Source organism: Eumetopias jubatus, unplaced genomic scaffold, assembly GCF_037043125.1.
Source record: "Eumetopias jubatus isolate StellerSeaLion01/CBP00866 unplaced genomic scaffold, mEumJub1_p1.0 scaffold_4, whole genome shotgun sequence".
Classification (NCBI taxonomy): Eukaryota; Metazoa; Chordata; class Mammalia; order Carnivora; family Otariidae; genus Eumetopias; species Eumetopias jubatus.
In genome coordinates, this window is record NW_028274810.1 from 130158775 (window position 1) to 130184771 (window position 25997).

Sequence of the window (25997 nt, forward strand, 5' to 3'; positions counted from 1 at the left end):
CTGCAGCTAACTTCCGTAACAAGAAAAGTTAACTTGACATTTTAGTACAAGGAGATGAATGAATATGTTGATAGGATGGGACTTTGAGCCAGAACAGAACATACACCTTGTTCAAAAGAAATCAAATCCAGCAGATTTAGGGGACTAGGGCTGTATGTGAAGAAACTATATAAAATCCATGAAAGGGAAGGTGGGCTTGGGTAGAGATCTAATGGATAAGAATAAAAATAGTTCCAGAGAAAAGAAGTGATAGTACCTTGGGAATTCAGTACTGGAGGGAGAGAGGGAGGGGGAAGAGGAAGGGGGGGAGAGAGAAAGAGGGAGAGAGTGAGAAAGAAAAGGAGGGGAGGGGGGAGAGGGAGATAAATTTTCAGATTGGTCATAGAGCAAGTATAGTTAAGAGGGACATTTAGAATATCCAGGTATTTTTAATGTTCTTAAAAGTTGGATATCTGATAAATATTTGCCCTACCTTGCTTGCTATTTCATTGCTCAGAAAGTAGAAGGAACAAGAATAATAGCCACAATTTACTGAGTAATTACTCAGTTCCAAGCATTATGTTGTGTGCTTTGTATATATGATCTCATTTAATTCTTTCAAAAATCATGAAAATTATTATCCCCATACAGGCAGTAATTGGTAGGGCCATCTTGTAAAGCCCTGAAATTTGGGGCAGGGAGGGGATCTATTTTATAGTAATAGCATTACCCTAAATAATACAGAGGATCAGGGAAGACTCTCTTGAGGAAGTGACTGTGGAACTAAGATGTTAAAGATTAAGAATTAGACCAAGGGGAGGGTATGAAAATGCAAGACTGTTTTAAGCACAGGGAACAGCCAGTGCAAAAATCTTGAGCAGAAGTGCTCATAGTGTACCTGATGATTTTAAAAAGTGGAGTGACTGGAGCACTGTGAGAAAGCCGGGGAGCAGGCAGCAGAGGAAGCTAGAGCAGGAGGCAGGGGCTACAAGTATTCTGGATAATAGCCTTCAGAAAGCTATGGAAAAGTTTTTAGAAAGGGAGGGGAGTGATTAGACATGTGTTTTGCAAAGGTTCTTTAGACTGCATTGCAGGAAAGTGATTAATTGAAGGAAGACTAGAGTGGGAGTAGAGAGACCAGTTAAGGAAGCCACTGAGAGAATGAAGACTTGATGGTGGGATACACAACGAACAAAAGAAAACAAAACTAACTTCATATAACCCTCCTCCATCTGCTCTGTCTCATTGTATGGCTCCCCAGTCCAGTCCATCTAATCCTTGCAAGTAAGTCCCAAGCCAGAATTGCAAAGATGGCTAGCTATCGCACCTTCGCAACTCCCTCTACCACAACCTCATAAGGAATTGGTTACCAATCCCTACTGGTTTTATTTCCTTTAAAAAAAAAAACCCACAAAAGAACACAAATTACACCGGGGCATTTACTCTAGTCCTCTTCAATATGGATATTGAAGGATAGTCTTTCTAAAATGAAGAAGCCTCCATTAGTGTCCAGACACATGACTTTTTTCCCCCTCTACCCCTATCTTGTTCTCTACTGCCATGGGACTTTTGCACATCCTGTTCTCTCTTCTTGGGAATTCAAGCCCACATTCCAGCTCCACATCAATTCAAGGAAGTCCTTCTCTTCCACTCCAAACTTGCCCACTTTTGGGTCTCCTTGTACATTTGGCGTTTTTTGTGGCACAAGTATTTCTAAAAATTCCTCCCTAGCTATACCGAAAGCTTCATGAAGGCAGGTACTATCTCTTTCGTATTCATCATTATGCCCCAGACCCTAGCTATCACAGTAAGTGGTTCGGAGAAGACCATGTATAAATATAGGTTGACTCAATGAACCCCTAGATTTTATGGAGCTTGTTTAAGGGTTTTAAATGAATTTTTTTTGTCGTGGCAAATAAAACTGCACAACAACAGATATTCCCTCTAAAACAAGCGTAAGACTAAAGGTAAACTCAGATATTCACGCCACTGGCAAGCGCTGCGCGTGCACTGTCGGCCTGGTCCGCAGCGCTTGAAGACCCTCTGCCAAGAGAATCACCTTCGCGCTTGCTCAGTTCGGGGCTGCACAACCAGAGGGCGGGGTCCAACTAAAAGGAAATGGTCAATGCGCCTGCGTCGCTCCTTCTAGGGCTTAGGCTGGTTGCGCAGGCGCATAGGTACCATTTTGACCGTAAACATCCTGCCGATTTGAACCGAGGATTTGGGCGGCAGGAAGAGCCGCGGCGTAACGGCAGCCATCTTGTTTGTTTGAGTGAATCGGAAAGGAGGCGGTGGCTGTGGCTGCGGCGGGAGCTGCTCCGAAGCTACACCTCACAGGGGCTCCCCCCCTTTCCCCGCCCCCTCCCCCGACCCTTTTCCCCTCCCCAGGCCACCCAGCCCGCCCAGCTCCCGGCGGAGAGCAAGGTAAGATACTCGGCCAGCCCCTCTTATCCTCGGGCTCCCTCCGCCTACCCCTTCCCTGCCGTCTTGCAGTCTAGGAACCGGACTCTGGGGGGGCGGGGGAAGCGAGGGAGAAGAGCGCTCGCCGCGCCCCGGGATGGTGGCCGTGCTGCCACCCTCCAAGCTCCGGAACGGCAGCGCCGCCCGCCCAGGCCTCTTCCCCCGGGCCCGCCCTCGGCCAGGACCCGCGCAGTCTGGGCCCGCGTTATCGCTTGTTCGGTAACAAATGGTTCTGGTCCGTTCCAAGGCCGAAAAAGCCGTTACTCCGCCAGTCCCTCGGGAGCCGCATCTCCCGGAGGAGGTAGAGGAAACCTTGGGCCGCGGAGGGAGAGGCGGAGGTTTGAACGAGCCCGCTCTGGGGACTGGGCCGCCTACTCCGGTAAAAATGGCTGTCTAGGAAGACGCGGGGCGGGAGGCGGCGGCGGCGGGTCGGCGCCCGCGATGGCAGCTCGAAGGGACAGCAACCGTTCGCAGAGCTTGGGTGCGGGGGTCGGAGACGTGCGGGCCTTGCCCTTGCGGGCGCTGTGCGACGGCATCACTGCGGCGGGCCCCTCTCCAGGGACTGCTGTTGCTCCCCCTCCCCTTTTTTAAAGGAAAAATTTTACGTTGGGAATATTACATACTGGACAGACCAACAGAAAACCCGACCAAGGGAAGTTGCTTCTGATTCTTAGGAAATTAGCATAATTGGTTCCCCCCCCGCCCCGCCTCGACTTTTCTAATGATTAGGGATATTGAGTGTTTTGATACTGATGTAGAGACGCTTTGGGAAGGTGTGTGTTTCTGACAAATGCTTGACGTCTATTTGCTCGCCGGGAAAGGCTTTGCGATTGATCTGCTGTGATAGAGTGGGGTGACACTGTCTACTTGTGCTGCCAGACCTAGCGGCCTTCTTCAAATTTGAAAGAAGGAAACGCTGGAGGGTTTGTCTGCCCACCCTATGATTTGTTAGGCCGTCTTAAGCGTTCACAAACGCGCTTGTGTTTTTAAGGCTTTCTGGTAAAGGCTTGTGTTTATCGGCTCTCTTTGCAAGCGAAAGTTAGTATTTGCTCTTATAATGCTGTTTAGAATCATCACTGAAATCCAGAAAAAAACTCTTATTTTCATAAAATGAATGCAAATGCCAGTGACCTGTGTGAGTCGGCAGAATTTTGGAGACGGGCTGGAGAAGCTTTCCTAAGTTGTAGAGTCATTAAATGTCCTTTTTTTAATGTTGGAGGCATCTCATAATTATTTTTCAAAAGACACTGATGAGGATGTATACCATATCCAGTGATTAAATTATTTAACAGTTCGTAAATGGTTGAGGTGACAGCAGTGCATAATTGATGGACATAATGCTTTTTATACAAAGTTAGACTTAACATCGGTAGAGTGTAACCTAATTTACTTTTTTTGTTGTTTATAAAGAACACAGTACGCTCTAGAATTAAGTTTTCCACTTAGAGTGGCATATGTTTAAAGTATTCTTAAAGTTGATTATTTCTTTCCTGATGAATTTCTATTTATTGGAACACATTCTGAGAAATTTTATCTTTTACAGTTTTGTGCAGAAGGGGAATTTCTGATTTTTGAGAAATACAGGTTTTGTGTTATTTGTTTAAATGTGATGTCAGATTGTTAAGCATAATCATGCTGACCTGTATATGCTCTGCTGTGAGATTTTCTTCAGAATTACTGTTTACTTACATCTGCAGTGGGATTGTGTTGGTTTGCTGTTCTATTTCATTCTCATAATCCTGTTTGGTAAATATCCTCGTTTTATGGATGTGAAAGCTAAGACTCAAATGTTAAGTAACTTTTAACCCTTACTAAACAGCTAAGGAGGAAGAAGAATTTGAATCTAGGACCTTCTGATTGTAAATCTCTTGTTCAAAGAATGTTAGTACCAAAAGGGTGGGGAACTCTAGTGTGCAGGGTTGGAAATAGCTTCTGTTCCTGAGAAACTCCCCAACCCCCAAGAGATACATTCTTCCATGAGTTAGGTATAGATGTTTTCCAAGGTTAGTAAATACCTGAATTTCAATCTTCCAGGTGTTCATAGTTTATGAAAATGAACCACACAGACTAAGCAGCTTAACTTGCCTGTTAATGGCAAAGGAGGATTGTGTCTTGACTTCCAATATAAGAGTTATTTACTTTGAGTACGTGATATTTGTGTATGTTCCAAGTTAAACAGTACAAAAAGGTTGGTCTCACTTTCCCAGCAGACCCACTTTCCAAAGGGTAACCAGTGTCATCAGTTTCATTTGTACACCACAGATATTTTATGCAAGTGCATTAAATATATGTTATATAGAGAGAGCCCTCCTTTTTTTTAAATACATGTATGTATATCATTGTTTAAGGCCTCATGGAATTCTCTTATATGGGTGTATTTGTTAAAAGATGCTAAGTCATTTCTAATATTTTGCCGTTAAAAGTCATGCTGGTAGGGCAACACAGTGTTGCAGTTAGAGGTGTGGGTTCTGAAATTCAAGTTTCCACTTGCCTTAAATGCTAGTGACCTTTGGCACATTGTCCTCTTCTTTTCTCTGTTTTCCAGTCTGTAGAATGGGCCAGTACTGTCATGAAGAGGGACACACAAAATTCTTAGATCTTAGTGAGATTTTTTAAAGATTTTTTTGTTGTTACTAATATTTTGCATCTCCATGTATATCTTTGGCATTATTACTGTAAGTGCAGTTTCTGGTTTAAAAGTACGAATGTTTGAGATTTTCATAAGATGTTGGCAAATTGCCCTTGAGAAGGTCATACCAATTTGTACAACCATTGTCCTGCCCTGTTTTCTAACAGATGAATGAAATATCATAATTCATATTGTGAAAACATGAAATTACTTTTTAGGATATATTGAAAAAAGTTTGCTGCTTTAGAAAAAAAAATGAGAAATCATGAAATTGCTAAGCTATGCTCTGGGACCAAATGCAGGCTTTATGCTAAGATCTTTTGCAAAGGATTAACATAGATCTACAGAAATTCAAAATCTACAGAGATTAATCAATTTTTTAAGATTGGTTAAGTACAGTAATACTAAGGAGAAAGATTGTTTAAAAGCAATGATTACACTTTCTTCTTATTTAGATATAAGCCAGTAGTTGATCCACCACTGTGCTTCAGGCTTTCTTTAGTTATTAGGGTGATTTCCTCTTGCTAATTGTTTCCCAGAATAATTTTAGCACCACTCTGCTCTAGTTACCCCCATACCATGCCAAGAAAACATCTATTTAGGAATCTCTGCCTCCACATAGCTGGGATATTTTAGGCATGGTACTCTTGACTAGGAGCTTAAGTCCTGGCCATGAGCTACTGACACCTGTTGAAAAGCGCCAGTAGTTTTAATTTCTAAAATCTCCAGAATTTTTTACGTGTGTCAATTATGAGATCACTTGGTGTATCTCATTTCCTTATTCATTAAGCACGTATTTAGTAGTTGACATGCAGCAGGCAATATTCTAAGAGCTAAATATTAAGGAGATTTTTATTGGAACACAGCTATCTTCTGCAGTGAAACTTGGGACTTCTTGTGTATGACAGTGATGGTATTTCTAAGAACACACTGCCATACTGAATTTCTACAAAATCCTGTAGACTTTATAGTGCTGTAGATGCAGCTTAATTTTCATGCTAACAAACATTTAGGCTTAAAAGCACTGCTTTGCAACATAGGTTCTTTGATTCTGGGAAGCATATTTTGAACTATAAAATACTGCTGGGCAAGACAAGATACACTTGAGGTGTTATTATTTAATTCTTCTACCTTAGAGTGTTTGATCTGAATTCTTCCTAGTTTCGTATTCCTTAGTTCTTTTCTTAACTTCGCGTTTGAGAAAAAGAGTTCCCAACATTGGGCAATTGATGAAGCCTTTTTTTTTTTTTTTTTTTTCCTTTGGAGACAGTTTTCCTAGGGTAAATTAATGATCCCCTGGGAGCATCTGGTTCAGCAAATGAGAATTTCAGAACCCTCTCCCATTAAGTGATGGAAAATGGAGAGGAGGCAAACCTAACTGAATTACTTTTGCACCTCCACCCTTTCAAACATTTTTGACAGGCATGAAGTCTCTTGCCTGTGATATGTTTAATATATATTTTCTGTACATCACTGGAAAGAATGGGCACAATTTTTAATTCAAAGTACAGTAAGCAAAATTCTCGTTTTAAAATTTACAGTCTGTAAAAACATGAAAATTAGAGTTTATTTACTCTGGATTTCTTTTTTTAAGCTAATTCAAAAAGGAATTTTTATTCCCACTAGCAGTGTATAAGAGATGAAGCTTCTGTATATCCTCACTGGACTTTGGTGTTGCCATTATTTTTTGTTTTAGGTCTTATAATAGATGTGCAGTGATCTCTAGTGGGTCTAAATTTGCATTTTCTTAATGACTGGTGATGGTGAGCATCTTTTTTTGTCTTATTTGCCGTTGGCATGTCCTTTTCTGTGAAATTTCTTTTGTTCATTTTCTAATTAGATTTTTTTACTTGAGTTTTTAGAATTCTTTATTCTGGATCCAGGTCCCTGTCAGATGTGTCATTTTCAAACTTTTTCCCCTATTGTACCTTTACATTCTCAGCTCTTTCATAGAACAAAATTTCTTAATTTGATAAAGGTCAATTCATTGGGTTTTTTGCCTTTATGGGACATGTTTTTGGTGTCCTTTCTAAAAGCTCTTACTGGGCGCCTGGGTGGCTCAGTCAGTTGAGCATCTGCCTTCGGCTCACGTCATGATCCCAGGGGCCTACTCAGTGGGGAGTGTGCTTCTCCTTCTCCCTCTGCTGCTCCCCCTGCTTGTGTGAGCGCGCGCGCGCGCTCTCTCTCTCTCTCATTCTCTCTCTCAAAAAAATAAATACACTTACCAAGGTTTATGTATACCAAAGGTTTTTCCCCTCTGTTTTTTTTTCTAAAAATTTTAAACTTTTACATTTAAGTCTATGATTTATTTTGAATTACTTTTCATATAATGTGTGAGGTTTGGATCAGGGTTCCCCCCCGCCGTGGATGATGTCCAATCACCCAAGCATTATTTGTTGAAAAGACTATCCTTTCACCTTTGTCAAGTTTCTTCATCTTTGTGAAAAATCAGGTGAACTTACTTATGTGGATTTCTGGGTTCCCTGCCCTGTTTCATTGATCTGTGTGTTTTTCTGTCTGCCAAACAATGTTGACTTTGTAGCTGTGTAAATCTTGAAATTGGATAGACAAATTCATCTCACTGTATTCTTTTTTAAAAAATATAGTTTTAGCTATTCTCATTCCTTTGCCTTTCCATGTAAATTTTCTTATGAATGGCTATAAAGAAAAGTCACTAGGATTTTGATAGGCGTTATGTTGAAGTTTCTTTTAAAACTAAACATAACACTTATCATGCTGCCCAGCAGTCATACGTCAGGACATTTGTCCCAGAGAAATGAAAACTCTGTTCACTAAAAGTCTATATACACAGATATTTATAGCAGCTTTATTTGAAACAGCCTCGAGCTGGAAACAACCAAATATCCTTCAGTAGGTGATTGACAAAGCAAATAGTGGTATATCCATCTCCTGGAATGCTACTCTGTGATAAAAAGGAGCATACTATTGATACATGCAATAACCTTGGTGGATCTCAAAGAGTGTTAGATGACTGAATCTAAAAGGTCACATATTGTATCATTCCATTTATATAACATTCTCAAAATGACAAAATTAGAGATGAAGAACAGAGTGGTGGTTGCTGGGGCTTAAGAATGGTAGAGAGAAAAGAATGGGTGTGACAATTTAAAAGGATAGGAGAGGGAGAGCTTTGTGTTGATGAATTAGTTTTGCATTTTATTCCCTCACAGTGGTGGTTATGCAGATCTGCACATGCGATAAAATGGCATAGAATTATACATACAGAAATATACATACACATTGTACCAGTGTCACTGTCCTGGTTTTGATACTGTATGTAAGGTGTCACCATTGGGGGAGACTGGTTAAAGGGTAAGTGGGACCTCTCTGTACTATTTCTGGGACTCCTGTGAATCTATAATTATTTCAGGATCAAAAATGTTTTAAAAATGTTTAAGTACTTTTCATGTGCTGCGGGTGTGCTTGAGTTTATTTCTGTAAAAACATGACATATCTTCTAGTCCTGGGCATTTTAGAAAAAAATTCATCTGGCAAAATAGATTTTTTTTAATCTTCTGTGAAAGAAAATAAATAATATAAGGGAACTAACAACACAGGAAATATAGGAAACATGCACAGTTAATGTACTCTGCAAGCTGGAGTTTTTAAGCTGCCTTTTTTTTTCTTATGTATTTATTCATAGCTTGCTGAAAGAAAAATAAAATGTGAATAACGCTTGTATTTCTACTAAGGCTGTTTCAGTCATAAGATAAACGTTACACTGTGTCATTGTCCTGAATATAGTATTTAAATTATGGACAAGTGCTTTTCAAGTTCCTGAGTTTGGAAAGCTATATATGTAATACTTTTTAAGCCTCAGCTTTTCTAAACTACTCACCTGGAAAATGGGCCCAACCCACCTGCTTATCTTTATTTGGTACAATATGAAATGCTTATTATTACAGTGCTTGTCATGAGATAGCAGTTATGGTATAAAGCATCTAGCTGAGTATCAATTGTTAATGGGGTTGTGAAAAATGGCAATTTACACATTAATTAATATCTGTGCCTGAGTGTTTTCCTTCTTTGACATAGTTTTCTTGCCATGAAGAACATATTATCTAGCATTTGGCCAGAGTCAGACTCCACAGTCAGTAATCAGGATAGGAATGGAATGAACACTAGTCGGAATTTCAAAATGAACAAGAGTTTTCTGGTGACAATTTTTACTAAAAAACAAAACAAAACCCTGGCACTTTTATTTGGAGTATGAAAGTGATTTGGCTCTTTTGTCCCTTTTCCCTTCAGCTCTTAATATTTTGAGGTCTTTTTCTTGTCCTCTCAAAACTAAGCGATAGGTGGTTGTTTTTTTAAGGTGTATTGTACTTAAACCTTTCATAGTTCTCATATTTAAAAGAATTGGAAACTTTTATTTTCAGATTTTTTTATATGTCTTGATAAATCCTTGTTTTCATATGGTATTTATATTAACTTTTTTTTCCCTTTCAGGTTTCCTCCTGTTTCATAATCAGCCGGAACAATGTTCTACGCACACTTTGTCCTCAGTAAGAGAGGGCCTCTGGCCAAAATTTGGCTAGCGGCCCATTGGGATAAGAAGCTAACCAAAGCCCATGTGTTTGAGTGTAATTTAGAGAGCAGTGTAGAGAGTATCATCTCACCAAAGGTATGTTTGATGTTGATATTTTTATTCACTTTATTGATTGTTTATTGATATGTAAAATAGAATTCTGTGAAACAGCTTTTTAGGTTGATATCTGTGTATACTGGAGGCAAAGAAAAATTTGCAGATTATCCATAGTTCCAGTTTGATATGCTGTTCCCTTTAAAAATTCTATAAGTGCACAGATACTTTCATTTGCCAGTTTTCATGGTAGATAAGTATGAGGTCAAGCAGTACCCAAATATTTTATATTTTGTCTTCCTAAATGTTTTTGTACTTAAAATTGTATGTCAGTGTTTCTAATTTGGGAATTTACAAAATATTCAAAAGAAGGATCCATTAATTGGAAAAGGTTGTAGGGATCAGATCTAATTATCTTATCCACCTAGAAAATAGCATCCATAACGCTTGTTCCTCCTTACCTCCACAGGCCTATTTGCTATTTCTTGAAAATACCCAGCTTTTTGCTGTTTCTTGAAGATATCCAGCTTTCTCCCTGTCTCAAAACTCTGATAGTTGCTGTGCTCTTCTCCTGAATATTTAATTACTATCTGTCTCCCACTAGAATGGAAGCCTCATGAAAGTTCTTACCTTCTCTGCCTTGTTTACTGCTCTATGCCTAAAAGAGCTTTTATTGACATCCTCTGAAACTTTTCTGAAGCAAGTGGTTTTCAGCCTTGAATTTCATAAATAGTGTAACTGGAAGTAATACATGTATATATATTTATATATATATTTGATGTGTTTTAAAGGTCCTTTCCTGGACTTTGTATTAACACATACATGCACCCATTGTCCTAGATTACAGCTTTCTGGACCAGCATTGGGAACTACTCTTTAGAATTGGCAGTTTGGATGCTGCTGGCTGCCATAGGGTGTTAAAAAGAGTAATCCTTTATTGCTGAAAGAGTAAGGGGATCTCAAAGGAATAAAGCTGGGATCTAGAAGAGACTTGTTCAGAAAAGTCGTGTGGGACAGGATATGTTTTAGGTGAAAAAGTGAAAGTTTGTATTTGTGATTAGAGCTAAGTTATAAAATTTCCATCTTGTCTATGCCAAATTTGGCTGGTTTTAGAGTTACAGTTGGTGGAATTTATTGCTATTAAGGATATTTCTATCATGTTCTTTCTAAGACAGTATTAAAATAAAAACTTTACAAACAGGGAAATAGGTGATCTCTAGTCCTACCACCTAGAGAACCTTTAGTGTTTTGGTATGCCTTCTAAAACGTGTGTATGTTTTTTACACGTAATTTTTCTCCTTATCATATGTGTATACAACTGCATTATATGTTTTATAAGCAGTCTGCATTCAGGAAAAGCTCTGTTCATAGCTTTATCATCATTTTTAATGTTGCATTATACAGTGTCATAGTCTCTTATCCACAGAATTTAAATACAAAAAAACAGGAACAGACTTGACAGAAATTGAAGTGAGGTCACTTGTGTAGTCATATATTCACTATAGAAACACTAAGGTGAATGATTATTAGAAACTGCTCTAAATAGTTGCTGCTGGGAATGTCTTAATATATATCATAAAGATATTTTAATATATATCATAAAGATCTATCTTAAAGATAATGCAGTTATCTCTTAAGCTCTGAATTCCAAAACACATTTGGCCCCTAGGATTTAAGCTAAAGGATTATGAACCTGTAATTCATTGTTTTGATTGTACATGATTTATTTTACCAGTCTCTTTTTTTGAATAATCTATATTTTTCCTAATTTCTTGAATTTTAATTCCTCTGGCCCTGTACAGTGTATTAAAATAAACAAAGATTTCTCTAGGTAGTAGGACTACAGGTTTATTTTCCTCTTTTTAAAAAATAACCAATGAATAAAAATTGCTTGCAAAATATTTTGTTCACATCTCTTTTTTGACTTAATTTTTATGTGAAGTTAGAATATATCAAAACCAGGGGCGCCTGGATGGCTCAGTTGGTTAAGCGACTGCCTTTGGCTCAGGTCATGATCCTGGAGTCCCGGGATCGAGTCCCACATCGGGCTTCCTGCTCAGCAGGGAGTCTGCTTCTCCCTCTAACCCTCTTTCCTTCTCGTGCTTTCCATCTCTCATTCTCTCTCTCTCTCAAATAAATAAAATCTTTAAAATATATATATATCAAAACCAGTATTGCATAGAGAAGCTTTCATGTTCAGTGATCTTTTGTTCACATCTGTAAGTTTTTCCTTAATGTTGATGTTTAGGAATATAATTGATGGGCCAGGTGATACACTTAAAGATTTCTGAATATGGATTCATAGTTTGCTCCATGGGGAGATAGTACCAGTTTGCACTGCTGGTCAGATTGTATGAAAATATGATGTTTTCTACTTTTTATAGGTATGCTTCTGAGGTGAGTGAATGGAGAAAGAAGTTGAGCTGCTTTCTTGAAATTAATATGTGTGACTAATCTTTAAGACCTATAAACAAATATTGAGGGTGATTTGGCTTAAAAGGATAACAAATTTTTTCATAGTATGTGCAGAGTACTTTGTACCCTGTTAGGGAGGCTACGGAAGAGTACAAGACAGTCTGATAATAAGAAGGTATGTACGAATAGCCACAAAGCAAGGCACATGGTTCAAGAATAATGTAAAAAACTGGACTGTGTGCAAGAGAAAGAATAACTTATTTTAAAAACCATTTCTAAGTGGGTTATTTGATCTTGTTTTATTTTGGTAGAATATAAAGATATTTCCAGAGTGAACTGACCTGAAAATTTCTAATGTTTGCTCTTGGTGTGCAGTTCTTGTTATGGGTGAATGTTGGTTTAGTTGTTTCGAACAAGTGTCAAACGTATAGCTCAGTTGCAGCTGTGTTGCCTTCTGCCCCTCTTACCCCCACCCCTCCATTGGAACAGCCAGTGGTAACCTCTACAGAGCTTTCTCTGGATATATAGCCTGTTTTCCTTATTACATCTACATGAGCTAGCTCAACAAAAATGGCATGCTTCATTTTACCTACTCCTATGTTAAACTCTGAACCACACTAATATACAAAGAAAGGTTTTGCCCAAACACCACCTGTTTTCAAAGTTGCTAATCCTTTACAAGATAATGGCACGCAAAGGGTTTTAAACCCTTCCTCCTTTCTTAAGGTGCAGTCAGTATTTTAAATTTTCTAAGACCACATCATAAAAGTAGATTCTCTTTTTTTCCGTTAGTTGCAATGTTTTAATTGGGTATTTTCAAATCAAGGATTTTTCATATGATAAATGCTAGATTTGATCACAAATTTATAATTTTATTTTTTTAAAAGATTTTATTTGAGAGAATGCGAGAGAGAGAGAGAGAGCACATGAGAGGGGGGAGGGTCAGAGGGAGAAGCAGACTCCCTGCCGAGCAGGGAGCCCAACGCAGGACTCGATCCTGGGACTCCAGGATCATGACCTGAGCCGAATGCAGTCGCTCAACTAACTGAGCCACCCAGGCGCCCACAAATTTATAATTTTAGATACCTCAGAATTTATATAGCAGTAAATTTCATAATTTATGCTGTAAGTCATGTGAATTTGCCGTAAATGTAGAGCCTAAGAGTCATTACAAATAGAATCCTAGGCTGCTGTAGACAGTACACATACAACTTAAAAATATAGTGTTTCATCTTGTAAGTAACGTAATGTATCAATCATAACTTAAGTAAATGATTAACAACTTTATTCTCTACTTTAGAATATGAGGACTTTTATGATCTGATTTGGAAAATAGTCTGGGAAAGTTTGAATTCTGTTGTCTTGTTCTCAAAAAATTTTCCATATTATAGCCAGAGGAATTTTGAATCATTCTATTTAGATTGGGTTTTTCTTTCTTTTCCCAACTACTGCATCTTGTCCCACACAGTGGATCCCACATAAATGTTGATTGAGATCTCCCTTGAAAAAAACAGGAGAAGTATATTTTCTTGTTAAAAAAGATGGGTTACCACTACCATTTATCATTAGTTTGCCTTCCAGTCTACTGATAAAACTGAGTGAAAAATGGCCTAAACAATAAGGAAGTTAACAGTCTTACTTAACTAGGAGTTTAGAAACAGGAAGATTGAGGATTAGTTGAGCAGTTCAATGATGTCATTCATCTAAGGACTCACCAATTTTTTTTCTTTTTAAAGATTGATTTGTTTATTTTTAGAGGGGGGTGGGGCAGAGGAAGAGGGAGAGAGAGTCTCAAGCGGACTCCGCACTGGGCATGGAGCCCTATGCAGGGCTCAGTCCCACGACCCTGAGATCATGACCTGAGCCAAAACCAAGAGTTAGATGCCCAACTGACTGAGCCACCCAGGGGCTCCAGGACTCACCAGTCTTATGTTGGTTTCTTGTCCTTACACTTATGGCCTTGTGACTATAAGCAGATCCAAACCCCACCTGCTCACAACACAGGAGGGGAGAAGAAAGAGGCAGGCGTTCTCCTTTTATTGGGAAAATCTTTCTCAGAAACTAACCTACTTCACTCTTCTTTCTTGTTGGTTGAATTGGGTTTTGTGCCCACTCACGAAGCATTAGTAAAGAAGAATGAGTCAGTTCTTCAAGGATGGGGACATTCACTTCCCAAACAAATCAGAGTTCAGTTAGCCAGCAAGGACCAGCAGCTCTGGATTAGCAACCAAAAGTGCTCCATATTCCTTAATGTCCTTATGACAGCAACCTATGGAGTGCCTTACTACCTGCTTCATAGCTACCTTCATATCTGTGTTAACTGATGAATTACTATCAGTCTATTCTTTGTGGATACTCAGGATTTACAAGTAAAGGCATAAATATAAGTGATTATAAGGAAACTTCAGATAAATGATCGAGTATATAGAGATAAAAAGCTGCCTATAATTGCACAGAATACAAGCTTTTGAAGTATGATTACCTCTAAAACCAAAAAATTAACTTTATAAATTAAAGTTAATATTAATGTTTTACTCTTAGGTGAAGATGGCACTCCGAACATCAGGACATCTCTTACTGGGAGTAGTTCGAATCTATCATAGAAAAGCCAAATACCTGCTTGCAGACTGTAATGAAGCATTCATTAAGATAAAGATGGCTTTTCGGCCAGGTATTGTTGACTTTCTTTTTTTCTTTTAAACCTTGGAGTTTTATGTAGTGTGAAAAACTGCAAAACATATATTCTAGATCCGTTCATTTTAATTGTAGTACAAGGAACCCTTCAAAAATAGGGCAAGGTTTGGAGAGGCATGGTTCAAGGGGAGAAACCCACGTCTGTTACACATTTGGAATTATGACAGTCACTCCTTTTTTTTTTAACCCCTTTTCATCAGCTTTTGTAGAACTGAGAGTTGAAATGTTGAAAACTGTTACATGATTTTTTTAAAATGTGTAGCTTAGAAAAGGAAATCTTAGGAATTTAATTTTTCTGAATAATTTAGCATATTCTTAAAATTCACTTTTAACTTGAGACTCCTATTAAATGTTCTCTATAGTTTTTTGTTGTTTTAGGTAATGATTGATTCTAAAGCTGGGCTCTAGGAACCAAATTTCCGTAGATAATAACTACAGTATTTATCTGAGTTCATGTATCACTTCATAATTTTTTAGAGCACTGATGGTACTTTATTGTAATTAAAATAATCAGTGTATAGATGCCTTATACAGTAGTTTCTGCTGAAGTTATATTTTAGTACTTTAATATATGAACAGTGAAATTTTTGAGATCTAAGATTTTATTTAAAGCTTGTTTATACAGATGGCTAACAGACACATGAAAAGGTGGTCAGTATCACTCAACAGGGAAACAAATCAAAACTACAATGAGATATCACTTCACACCTGTCAGAATGGCTAAAATTAACAACACAGGAAACAGCAGATGTTGGCGAGGATGTGGAGAAAGGGGAACCCTCTTATACTGTTGGTGGGAATGCAAACTGGTTGCAGCAACTCTGGAGAACAATATGGAGGTTCCTCAAAAAATTAAAAATATAACTGCGTTATGATCCAGCAATTGCACTACAAGGAATTTACCCAAAGGATACAAAAACATTAATTCAACGGGGTACATGCACCCCAGTGTTTATAGCAGCATTATCTATAATAGCCAAATTATGGAAAGAGCCCAAATGTACATTGATGAATGGATAAAGAAGATGGGGGGGGTGTGTGTGTATGTGTGTGTATACACACAATGAAGTATTATTCAGCCATCAAAAAATGAAATCTTGCCATTTGCAGTGACATGGATGGAGCTAGAGTGTTAGCTAGCCTGTGCTAAGTGAAATAAGTCAGAGAAAGGCAAATACCACATGATGTGACTCATACATGGAATCTTAGAAACGAAACAGATGAACAGAGGGGAAAGGGAAAAAAAAAAGAGGGAGGCAAACCATAAGAGACTCTTAACTATAGAGAACAAACTGAGGTTTGCTGGATGGGAGGTGGGGGTGGGGGGCGGTAGGCTAAATGGGTGATGGGTATTAAAGTAGGCACTTGTTAGATTAAGTGTTATATGTAAGTGATGAATCACTAAATTCTACTCCTAAAACTAATATTACTATTAACTAACTGGAATTTAAATAAAAACTTAAAAACCAAAGATGTTTAGGCAGAGGCTGTGATACTTGAATGATTTCTAACATGTGGATACTAATTTCATTTTGCTTAAATAGCCATGCTTTTTGTTTATTTTTGTCTTTTAAAGCAATGCTTTTTTAGTATAGACCACTTGAAGAATATAGAGAAATAATTAAAACAGTGTAATCCCACTTACTCTAAAATAACCAACTCCTCTTTTAACATTTAGGGTGCTCCTTTGCTGTTGTTTCTCTTACAAATTTCATGTTTATTGAGAAAACTCTTACTAATATTTATTTGTTATGTCCTTTTAAAGATATCATCTTAATGCATAGGTAGTGCTTTGACTTTGTTTTTGGAAAGCAAGTAGTTTGGCTTATGATTATAGGAAAAAAACAAAAGTACTTGTACTTCCGTGGTACTTTGCATACATTATCAATCTTTCTAGACTATAACCTTGAGAAATTATACTGACTTTACCTTCCTTTGATCTTTAGATAATCTGTGGTATAACCGTTAGGCTTTCAAGCTTACAATTTCTTTTCCAGGTGTTGTTGACCTGCCTGAGGAAAATCGAGAAGCTGCTTACAATGCTATTACCTTACCTGAAGAATTTCATGACTTTGATCAGCCACTGCCTGACTTAGAGTATGTCCCTCTTTTAATTGTTGACTTGGTCTACAAATAACGTTACCGGCACCAAACATATAGTTCTCCTTGGAATACTTTGTCATCAAGTTAATGTGAGGTTAAAATGCATATGCTTTCAATTAGGATAGTTTATAAATATGAAACATATAACCGAGAATTGTTTCTTCTATAAGAAAGTTGTATAGATATCAACTTTAACAAAGCTAAGATAGGAGAATTCTGATGTGCTTAGGCCAAAGCTTAGGTAAACGAAACGGTTTTCCAGGTGTATGCTTTACGTACTGGTATCAGTGAACATGAACTATTGCTTCATGATTTTTCTTTGGAGGTATGTATTAACGTCATCTGCTGGTTATCATCTTTCCAGACTAAGCCACAATTTCTGTTTTTGTTTTTTTTGTGTTTTAATAAACATATGAGATAACTCTTTAAAGAGCAAGAAAAGGTCATTGTCATAATACACATTTAATAAGAGGGGGAAGTTGTATAGAGATGGCTATAGCAGAATACTATAGTATGCTTCCCTTTTCTCAAGTCTTCAAAATTCAGCTGTCTTTACCATGACAGAGAATGCCTGTAACTTCCTGGGTGATTTGGTAGCACAACTGACAACCAAGAAACCCTCTACACCAAGCCCCATTTTTTGAGACAAATTTCTCTGCTTCTTAAAATGATCTATGACTCCTATGTATGATTTATTTTGATATGTGTGTGTTAATGTAGATGCTATCTAGCTGCTTTCCTTTATTTTTTCCTCTCCTAATGTATTTTTAAAAAGTTTTCATCATGGAAATTTAACCACTAGAAAGTAGAAGGATTAGTATTAGGAACCCCATGTACTGATCAACTGGTTTCTTCAGTTATGAATACTTTGCCAGTTTTATTTCATATGTATTTCCCCAACTCACCTTCCAACCCCCACTGGATTATTTTCAGAACAGATCTCTTACTTCCTCTGTAAATGCTCAGTATCTCTTTTGAGGTAAGGAATTTTCTGAATCTATCCTTAATAACATCCCACCTTTAAAATAAGTTACAGTAATTTCTTAATGCAATTAATTTAATTTCAGTCAGCATTCAAATATCCCCAGTTGACACATAGGCCTTTTTCTCTTCAGTTTGTTTAAGTTAGGGTCTCTACAAATTCTCCAGACTGCATTTGGTTGATAATGTCTCAGAAGCCTTTCATGCTTTTACTTGCCATTTGTTTCCTGAATAAACCTGGTCATTTGTTTTGAAGTATTCACATTCTGAATTTGACCAGTGATAATTCTACATTGTTGCTTAATATTACATGTCTTTTATTTAATATTTTTAAACAATATGAGAGATTAATTTGTTAGAGGAAGAAATAGTCTCAGAAAAGCTGGGTAACTTCAGAGTTCATACCATGACCCTTATGAAAACCCATACCTACCTAGACCGTTCATTTTCAAGTTTTTCCTCTGTATATTACCTAGGTAGTGATTCCAGCATATTCTGTTTTGCTTGCTGGTCATTGATGGTTTTTAAATCTAAATACAAATTAAATTCCAAATCGTTCAGATTCTTAAGTTGTGTTTAGTGTCAAATATTAAGGCTTATAAAGCATGGTGACTTTCGTATGTATATTTTTTCCTTGTAGAGAGAATTAGGATATTTTTTTCCTTATACATTGCAATGAGACTTGAAACTAAAATGTATTTGAAATTCTTTTAGTGATATCGATGTGGCCCAGCAGTTCAGCCTGAACCAGAGTAGAGTGGAAGAAATAACCATGAGAGAAGAAGTTGGGAACATCAGTATTCTACAAGAAAATGATTTTGGTAATAGAGAAACAAATGACTAGACACTAGCTAATAATGTTAGAATTATGTTGCGGCACAACTAGCAAGTTGAAAAAGAAAACCCAGACATATGTTACATTCATGATGACAGAACGACAAAATTTCATCTCATGCTTTTTCATCAAGAAAAGAATTTTCGTTCCTACCAGTATATTAAGCATCAATCATTTTCATTTATGCATCAAACTTGAGTTCATTCTTTGCCTATTCCTGCTTCCCGTACAGTGATAGAACCTGTATATGAATCTGTGTGAAAAGTCCCAACACTGAAGTAATGCCCATTTTTAATCACTTGGGAACAGTTTAATTATGTACCTCCTATTTTTTTTTTTATTTTTATTTTTTTTAGATTTTATTTATTTGTGAGGGAGTGAGCTAGCATGAGGTGGGGCCGGTTTGGGGGCGGTGCAGAGGGAGAGGGAGAAGCAGAATCCCTGTTGATCACACAGGGTCGATCCCAGGACGCTGGGATCATGACCTGAGCCGAAGGCAGATGCTTAACCACCTGAGCCACCCAGGCGCCCTATCTTCTGTTTGTGAATAGTGTTTAAAACAGGTAGCCAGATTCTTTTCTTGATGAAAACACGTAACAAAAGTTTAAGTCTGAATGTTTATGCAGCCTAACCTATAGACATATTTAAATTTACTTAACATATTTAGGATAACCTAAATTTGGGTCCTGTGTTTGAATGTGCTAGTCATGCCCAGAATCAGTTTATGAAATATAGATGCTATAGGTTTAAAGTTTAAACTGGATATTTTAATACTCAAAGGTTAATAAGGTTTCAGTTAGCAAATGTGATATTCCAATTATAATCATTAGCTGTTTTCTTTTATAAGAGTGATGTTTGTAACTTTTTTCAACTAATAACTAAAATTTGTTCAGGTGACTTTGGAATGGATGATCGTGAGATCATGAGAGAAGGAAGTGCTTTTGAGGATGATGACATGTTAGTGAGCACTAGCGCTTCTAACCTCCTGTTAGAGCCTGAACAGAGCACCAGCAATCTGAATGAGAAAATTAATCATTTAGAATATGAAGACCAATATAAAGATGACAATTTTGGAGAAGGAAATGATGGTGGTATATTAGGTAGGTGACAAGAAGGTGGTTATTCTAACATTTCTTTGTTCATTTGCAGTGTTTTAAAGCAGTCACTAATTCTGGGTTGTAAGCAACTCTTTAGGTATACATGTGTGGATTGTGACTAGTTGATTTCATTCAGGGTCGCAAACTATAGCCTAAAAATGTTATAACAATACCTGATTTTGTTAAAGGTGCTTGTCTCAGAGTTTTAAGTTTTACTAGTTCTTAAACTGCTCTATTTGTGTTTGATAATCTTAAATGTTTTAAATGGAGATGTGAACTGGAAAATGGAATTTTTTTCCTATACTGTTATACTTTTGTATGCTACCTTGAAGAGAAACAGGTGCAAGTCAGATACAGATTTTTAAATTTGGTTCATTTTAATATAATTTTATTTTCCCAGTGACTGGCTATTCTTTTAGCATTTTTTTTCAAGTTGTAACTAAATTATGTGCCCTATTTCAGATGACAAACTTATAAGTAATAATGATGGTGGTATCTTTGACGACCCCCCGGCCCTGTCAGAGGCAGGTGTGATGTTGCCAGAACAGCCTGCACATGATGATATGGACGAGGATGAGAACGTATCAAGTAAGCATTTCCTGCTTGGTGTCGTGGGCGTGACTGTGCAGCTAAAAAGGTATTTGATGTCGAAGACCACAAACTAAGTTCCAGCTTTTAATGAATTACAAATCTCCTTAAAAACAGTGCTTATGATTGTTCTGGTTCTCTTAAATGATTAACCCTGCGGCCCCTCCCCTTTTTTAGCCGCCCCTCTGGAGGGCCTCCTTCATAACTGGAAGTGTTTGGTATTGGTACCAGTGGGTTTCTTTCAATTCTCAAAGGGATTTTTTTTTTCCCCATTTGTAGGAGATGTATTAAATACCCATGCCTTTTATGACCAAATTTCTGTTTTTATAGTGGGTGGGCCTGATAGTCCTGATTCAGTGGATCCTGTTGAACCAATGCCAACTATGACTGATCAGACAACACTTGTTCCAAATGAAGAAGAAGCCTTTGCTTTGGAACCTATTGATATCACTGGTGAGCAAACAGACTTTATGACTTATAAAATTCAGAACATAAGGTCTTAATTCTGGCTCTTCTCTATTCTGTTACTCTTGTTTTAGATAGCTAAGCTTCTTTCTCCTTTGTCAGTCTTCTATTTTAGAATCTTCAGTTATAATCTAAGTATCTTAGAGAATGCCTGTAGACGTTGCTCTGAAATATAAAAGTATAGAACTGAGTTTTTTGCTAACCTGTATCTTAGTCTTTTAGGGTTTCCAAAATGATAACAAGTCATATGTATAGCAATTAGAAAACATCGCAAAGCATTTTACAGTGAAGTACAAGATTGACTGTTCCAAAGTTCTAGATTTTGTATAATAGTTGGGCTACAATCTGGGAAAGCCTAAGAATATTTTTTTTTTAACTGGAAATGTGATAGATTGTAAAATCAGTGTTGTATTTCTTTTACACATAGGAAAACATTGGGGGTGCTGCTTCTCAGTAAAAAAAGCAAGTTAAGATATGTAATTTGGATGTGAAACTAAAATTTCTAGATGGTTTATGGGTATACTTATATTTCAGTTACACTTGAAATTAGAGTGTAATTCAAGATAGAGGTATTACTTTTAAGTAGAACAAGACTAACTTATTTAGGTTTTCTCCTAGAATTTGATCACCAAAAATTGTGACTTGGGCTTCTCACTTACAAAGAGTGTTTGCTAGGCACTTACTCTGTTTAGAAACTAAAAATAATAACAATGAACCTGTCTTTATCCTCCTGGAACTTAAGTACTAATTTGTGGAGCATGGGTAAGTAAAATATGTACTGTTGTATTAGTGCCAGATAACAGAGAACTGTAAATGAGGCAGGATGGTGGATACATTGCACTGTTTAAAATAGGATAATCGGGCTTTGCTGGCTGTTTTAAGAACTTTTGACTTTCAAAGAGAAGGAAGGGAACTTAGTAGCTGGAGGATAGGGGTTGGACAGAGGCTGTCACTGAATAACATCTTTACCTGAATATTTTATGCAGAAAAATCTTTGGACATGTAACATTTCTGACAGGATGAAATCTTGAACTTACTTGTGTCTTAAGAAATTGAGATAATGCCACCTACTTTGCAGTTTTAGTAAGGGTTAGAAATGAATATACAATAAGTAACTAGGATGGAGTTCCAGGTCCATCTGACTGGGTGTGGACTTTTTTTATTAATCAATCTGTATAACTGCCGTATATGAATTGTAACTTTTCCACTAAAAATAGTAATTGCAGCCATTTACAGAGAACTTAAGTATTTTACAACTCCTAAAAGTGGTTGGCCATATTTGAAAAGAGGAAATAAAGAGATAAGCAAGATAAAGTTAACTTTTCTTAATGGTCACTCAGGTGTAATAGTCAAAAAATCCAGGACTTGAGCCTAATCTGAATCAAGGGTGAGAGGTTTCATATTTACAGTACAAACCTACATGGGCAAAACATAATGGCTTTTGCATTACTTATTTTTGCCCAAAGTCTGTATATATTCATTAATTCAGATTTTTATTGAGCACCTGTTGCATGCCAGCCTCTGTTCTCCGTGGAACAGCAGAAACATCAGTTAAAACGGACTCTGCCCTCTTGAGGCTTTTCTACCAGGTATATAGAAAAGCAGGGACACAATGAGACCAAGTTTGGTAGCTCTATGTTTCGTGATGGCCTCACCGGAAAATGACCTTATTTTCTTCTATCATTCCAGTCAAAGAAACAAAAGCCAAGAGGAAGAGGAAGCTGATTGTTGACAGTGTCAAAGAGCTGGATAGTAAGACAATTAGAGCCCAACTTAGTGATTATTCTGATATTGTAACTACTTTGGATCTGGCACCACCCACCAAGAAATTGATGATGTGGAAAGAGACAGGGGGAGTGGAAAAACTCTTCTCCTTACCTGCTCAGCCTTTATGGAATAATAGACTACTGAAGGTAATATAGTTTGCAGAATTTTTTATCCTATATATATTTGGCCATTTTTTAAAATTTTTGAAACCTTTGACATTTTTGATCAGATATTTTCAACTATATGGCACTTTTTACTTAAGTCACAATATAGTGAATATAACCTGATCTGAAAGATCCTACTGATAACCTATATTTCTCAAAGATGTAGAAGGAGGGATGCCTGGGTGGCTCAGTCGGTTAAGCATCTGCCTTTGGCTCAGGTCATGATTCCAGGGTCCTGGGATCGAGTCCCACATTGGGCTCCCTACTCAGTGGGGAGTCTGCTTCTCCCTCTGCCTGCCACTCCCCCCCCCCACTTGTGCGCTCTGTCTCTGATAAAAAAGATGTAGAAGGAATTTTTTCTATACTAAAAAGCCATTAAGGTTTTTAATACTAGTTCTCCCTTTTCATCCTCTCTATAATTACTGTTCTATTGCCTAGTGTACACTGTGCTTCAAGTTTGCAGTCTTTAGATCTTGCTTTGTAGCTAAACCATGGAGTGGTTCTCCTTTTTCCACAGTAGAGAATTCTCTGGCTTTATGAGAATTATTTTCACCCATAAGCCCTTTTCTGCTCATTTTACGTTCCACACTATTCCAAAACAAGGTTCTGAAGTGAAGAACTCGGAGTAAAGCAGTACTATGAGACTGTTATTCTAAAGTTGAAATATGCATAGAATCTACTATAGATTTTACTGTTTATCGGAAGAACAATCATGTAATCATTTGGAAGAAAGTCCTTAAAATATTTGACTCACTGGTCTCATTATTAGAAATTTTCCTAAGGAAGTAATTCAAAATATGGAAAAAGCCAGGTCTGTGAAGATGTTCATTACATTGTTTGCAATTAAACTAAAAATATTGAAAAAGGGTTCAAGTGTATACACACATATATACATGTATCTCCACTCAGTGGAATATTACGTAGTCATTAAAATTATTAAAAGTGATAATAAGATTTCCATCTTATTAAGTGAAAACATGTAAAACTACCTGGTATGATTCCATTAGATGGAGTTTGAAGTGTGTAAATATGAAAATAAACTGCGGGAAAATTTTAAATTTTAGTGCTATCTCCAAGTTACAAGCCTGGATAATTTCATTTGACTTTTTTAAAATTGCTGCACTTAAAATCAAACATCCTGTATTTAAAAATTATATTAAGATGTAATGAAGTGTGGATCTAACATTAAGTAGAAATCACACTGAATTATATATACACTGATTACAACTGTATGAAAACGTACTTAATGGAAAATTGAAATGTCAGTGGTAAATTTTTAATGTGATTTATAATTGAGATTTTTTTTTTTTTATAGCTCTTTACCCGCTGTCTTACACCGCTAGTACCAGAAGATCTTCGAAAAAGGAGGAAAGGAGGAGAGGCTGACAATTTGGATGAATTCCTCAAAGAATTTGAAAATCCGGAGGTTCCCAGAGAGGATCAGCAGCAGCAGCACCAGCAGCGTGATGTTATCGGTGTGTTCTGTTGTAATAGTTCCTTGAAGTTTACATGCACATTTGGCTTAAGATTTACCTGTATATTGTGAGTAAGAGAAATCAGGAACAAAGGAGTATACTCAAATTTTTGGATAGGGAAATATATTTGATGCTTTGTTAAATAAGAAATTTTCTGTTTTTGGAATGGTTTAAAGTTTAGGACTGGCTGAGTAATCTTCTGCTGAGAGGATAATCCTGCATTAGATTACAGGTGGTGGAATTTTGCCCTTTTCCATCTTTACGTGTATTGTTACAAACTGAGTAATCTTTGCAGAAGTAAAATTTTTATTTGGCCTTCTTCGTTAAAGTACTTTTGTCTTAACGCATTAGTATTAAAGTAAATTCTGAAATACTGTTAAAGACTGTATAATTCACATCTCCTCTTCATATGACCAATTGCAGATGAGCCCATTTTGGAAGAGCCAAGCCGCCTCCAAGAGTCAGTGATGGAGACCAGCAGAACAAACTTGGATGAGTCAGCCATGCCTCCACCACCTCCTCAGGGAGTCAAGCGAAAAGCAGGACAAATTGACCCAGAGCCTGTGATCCCTGTAAGTAAGCACATCGGTCCTCAAGGAGCCCTTTTGAAATATTTTGGTTGAGGAAAAAAATGACAAGGAATAAGTCCAAAGAGAAAGAATTGGCAGCTAAGGATGTGAATGCAGGTGTGCCCTAAGTGAGAGAAGATATTCCAGGAGTTTCAGCCTTCCTGACTCTTCTTAAGGTAGTCTTGTTTCAGAGTGGCCGAATCTTTGACTCTAAACTTGGTTCCAGTTTAGTTCAGGGTGACTCTGACAATTCTAGGTTAAAGATGAAAAACAATATAAGGAACCTGATAAATTCTTCAAGTATGTCATGAGCAAAGTGCACACAGACTGTCAATTAACACCTCATTCCTTTTTTTTAAATTTCGGTTTTCTTTGTCGGCAAGATAGGACATTTTTTCTCCAGTTTTAATGAGCTATAATTAACATGCAACATCATACTAGTTTACGGTATTGTGGAATCATTTGACAACGTGTGTGTGTGTATAACATCTGTCACCTACATAATTACATTTTTTTTCTTGTCCTGAGAACTTTTACGATCTACTCTTAGCAACTTTCAAGTATATAATACAGTATTAACTATAATCACCATACTGTGTATTAGATCCCCAGAACTTATAAATGGAAGTATCTTTCTAACCCCTAGTAGTACCGTTGCACTCTGCTTTTATGAGTTGTTTTTTAGATTCTACATACAAGTGATAATCATATATATTTGTCTTCCTCTTATTTCACTTAGTATAATGCCTTCCAAGTCTATCCATGTGGTTCCCACTTGCTTATTTTTTGCTTTTACTGCCTTTGCTGTCAAATCTAAAAATCATTGCCAATATCTATTTTAAGGAGCTTACCTGTCCTGTGTTTTCTCCTAGTAGTTTATGGTTTCAGGTCATACATTCAAATCTTTAATCCATTTTGGGTTGATGTTCATGTATGGTGTAAGATAGTGGTCCAGTTTTCCCAGAACCATTATTGAAATAAGATTTCCCCATTGCGTGGGTTGACTTCTCAGCTCTCTATTCTGTTGCAGGTTCCTGCAACATGAGACAGTTGTAGGCTACCTTACTAAATAATCAGAATATACTTGTCAAATTGCTTAAAAAAAAAAAATCTGGCCACTTCATGCAGACTTTCTACCATTAAGTTCATTTAGGGTAGGAAAACTAAACTGTA

General features: G+C 37.2%; 1 protein-coding gene across 2 annotated transcripts in view; it reads left to right on the top strand.

Annotated features, from left to right (window-relative positions):
* The first annotated feature begins 2226 nt into the window (after nt 1-2226).
* The window catches only part of RAD21 (RAD21 cohesin complex component), a 28858-nt gene continuing 5087 nt past the window's right edge, over nt 2227-25997 (top strand). The window contains exons 1-11 of one of the 2 annotated variants that reach the window (XM_028122518.2): nt 2227-2403; nt 9539-9713; nt 14628-14757; nt 16778-16877; nt 18579-18685; nt 19593-19799; nt 20259-20384; nt 20715-20837; nt 22539-22762; nt 24096-24255; nt 24679-24827. In XM_028122518.2, the coding sequence (XP_027978319.1) occupies nt 9570-9713; nt 14628-14757; nt 16778-16877; nt 18579-18685; nt 19593-19799; nt 20259-20384; nt 20715-20837; nt 22539-22762; nt 24096-24255; nt 24679-24827 (1470 nt within the window). In that variant the 5' untranslated portion in view covers nt 2227-2403; nt 9539-9569. Of the gene's footprint in view, nt 2404-2759; nt 2819-9538; nt 9714-14627; nt 14758-16777; nt 16878-18578; nt 18686-19592; nt 19800-20258; nt 20385-20714; nt 20838-22538; nt 22763-24095; nt 24256-24678; nt 24828-25997 lie in introns of those variants that run through there. The other variant, XM_028122519.2, reaches the window with a different exon arrangement.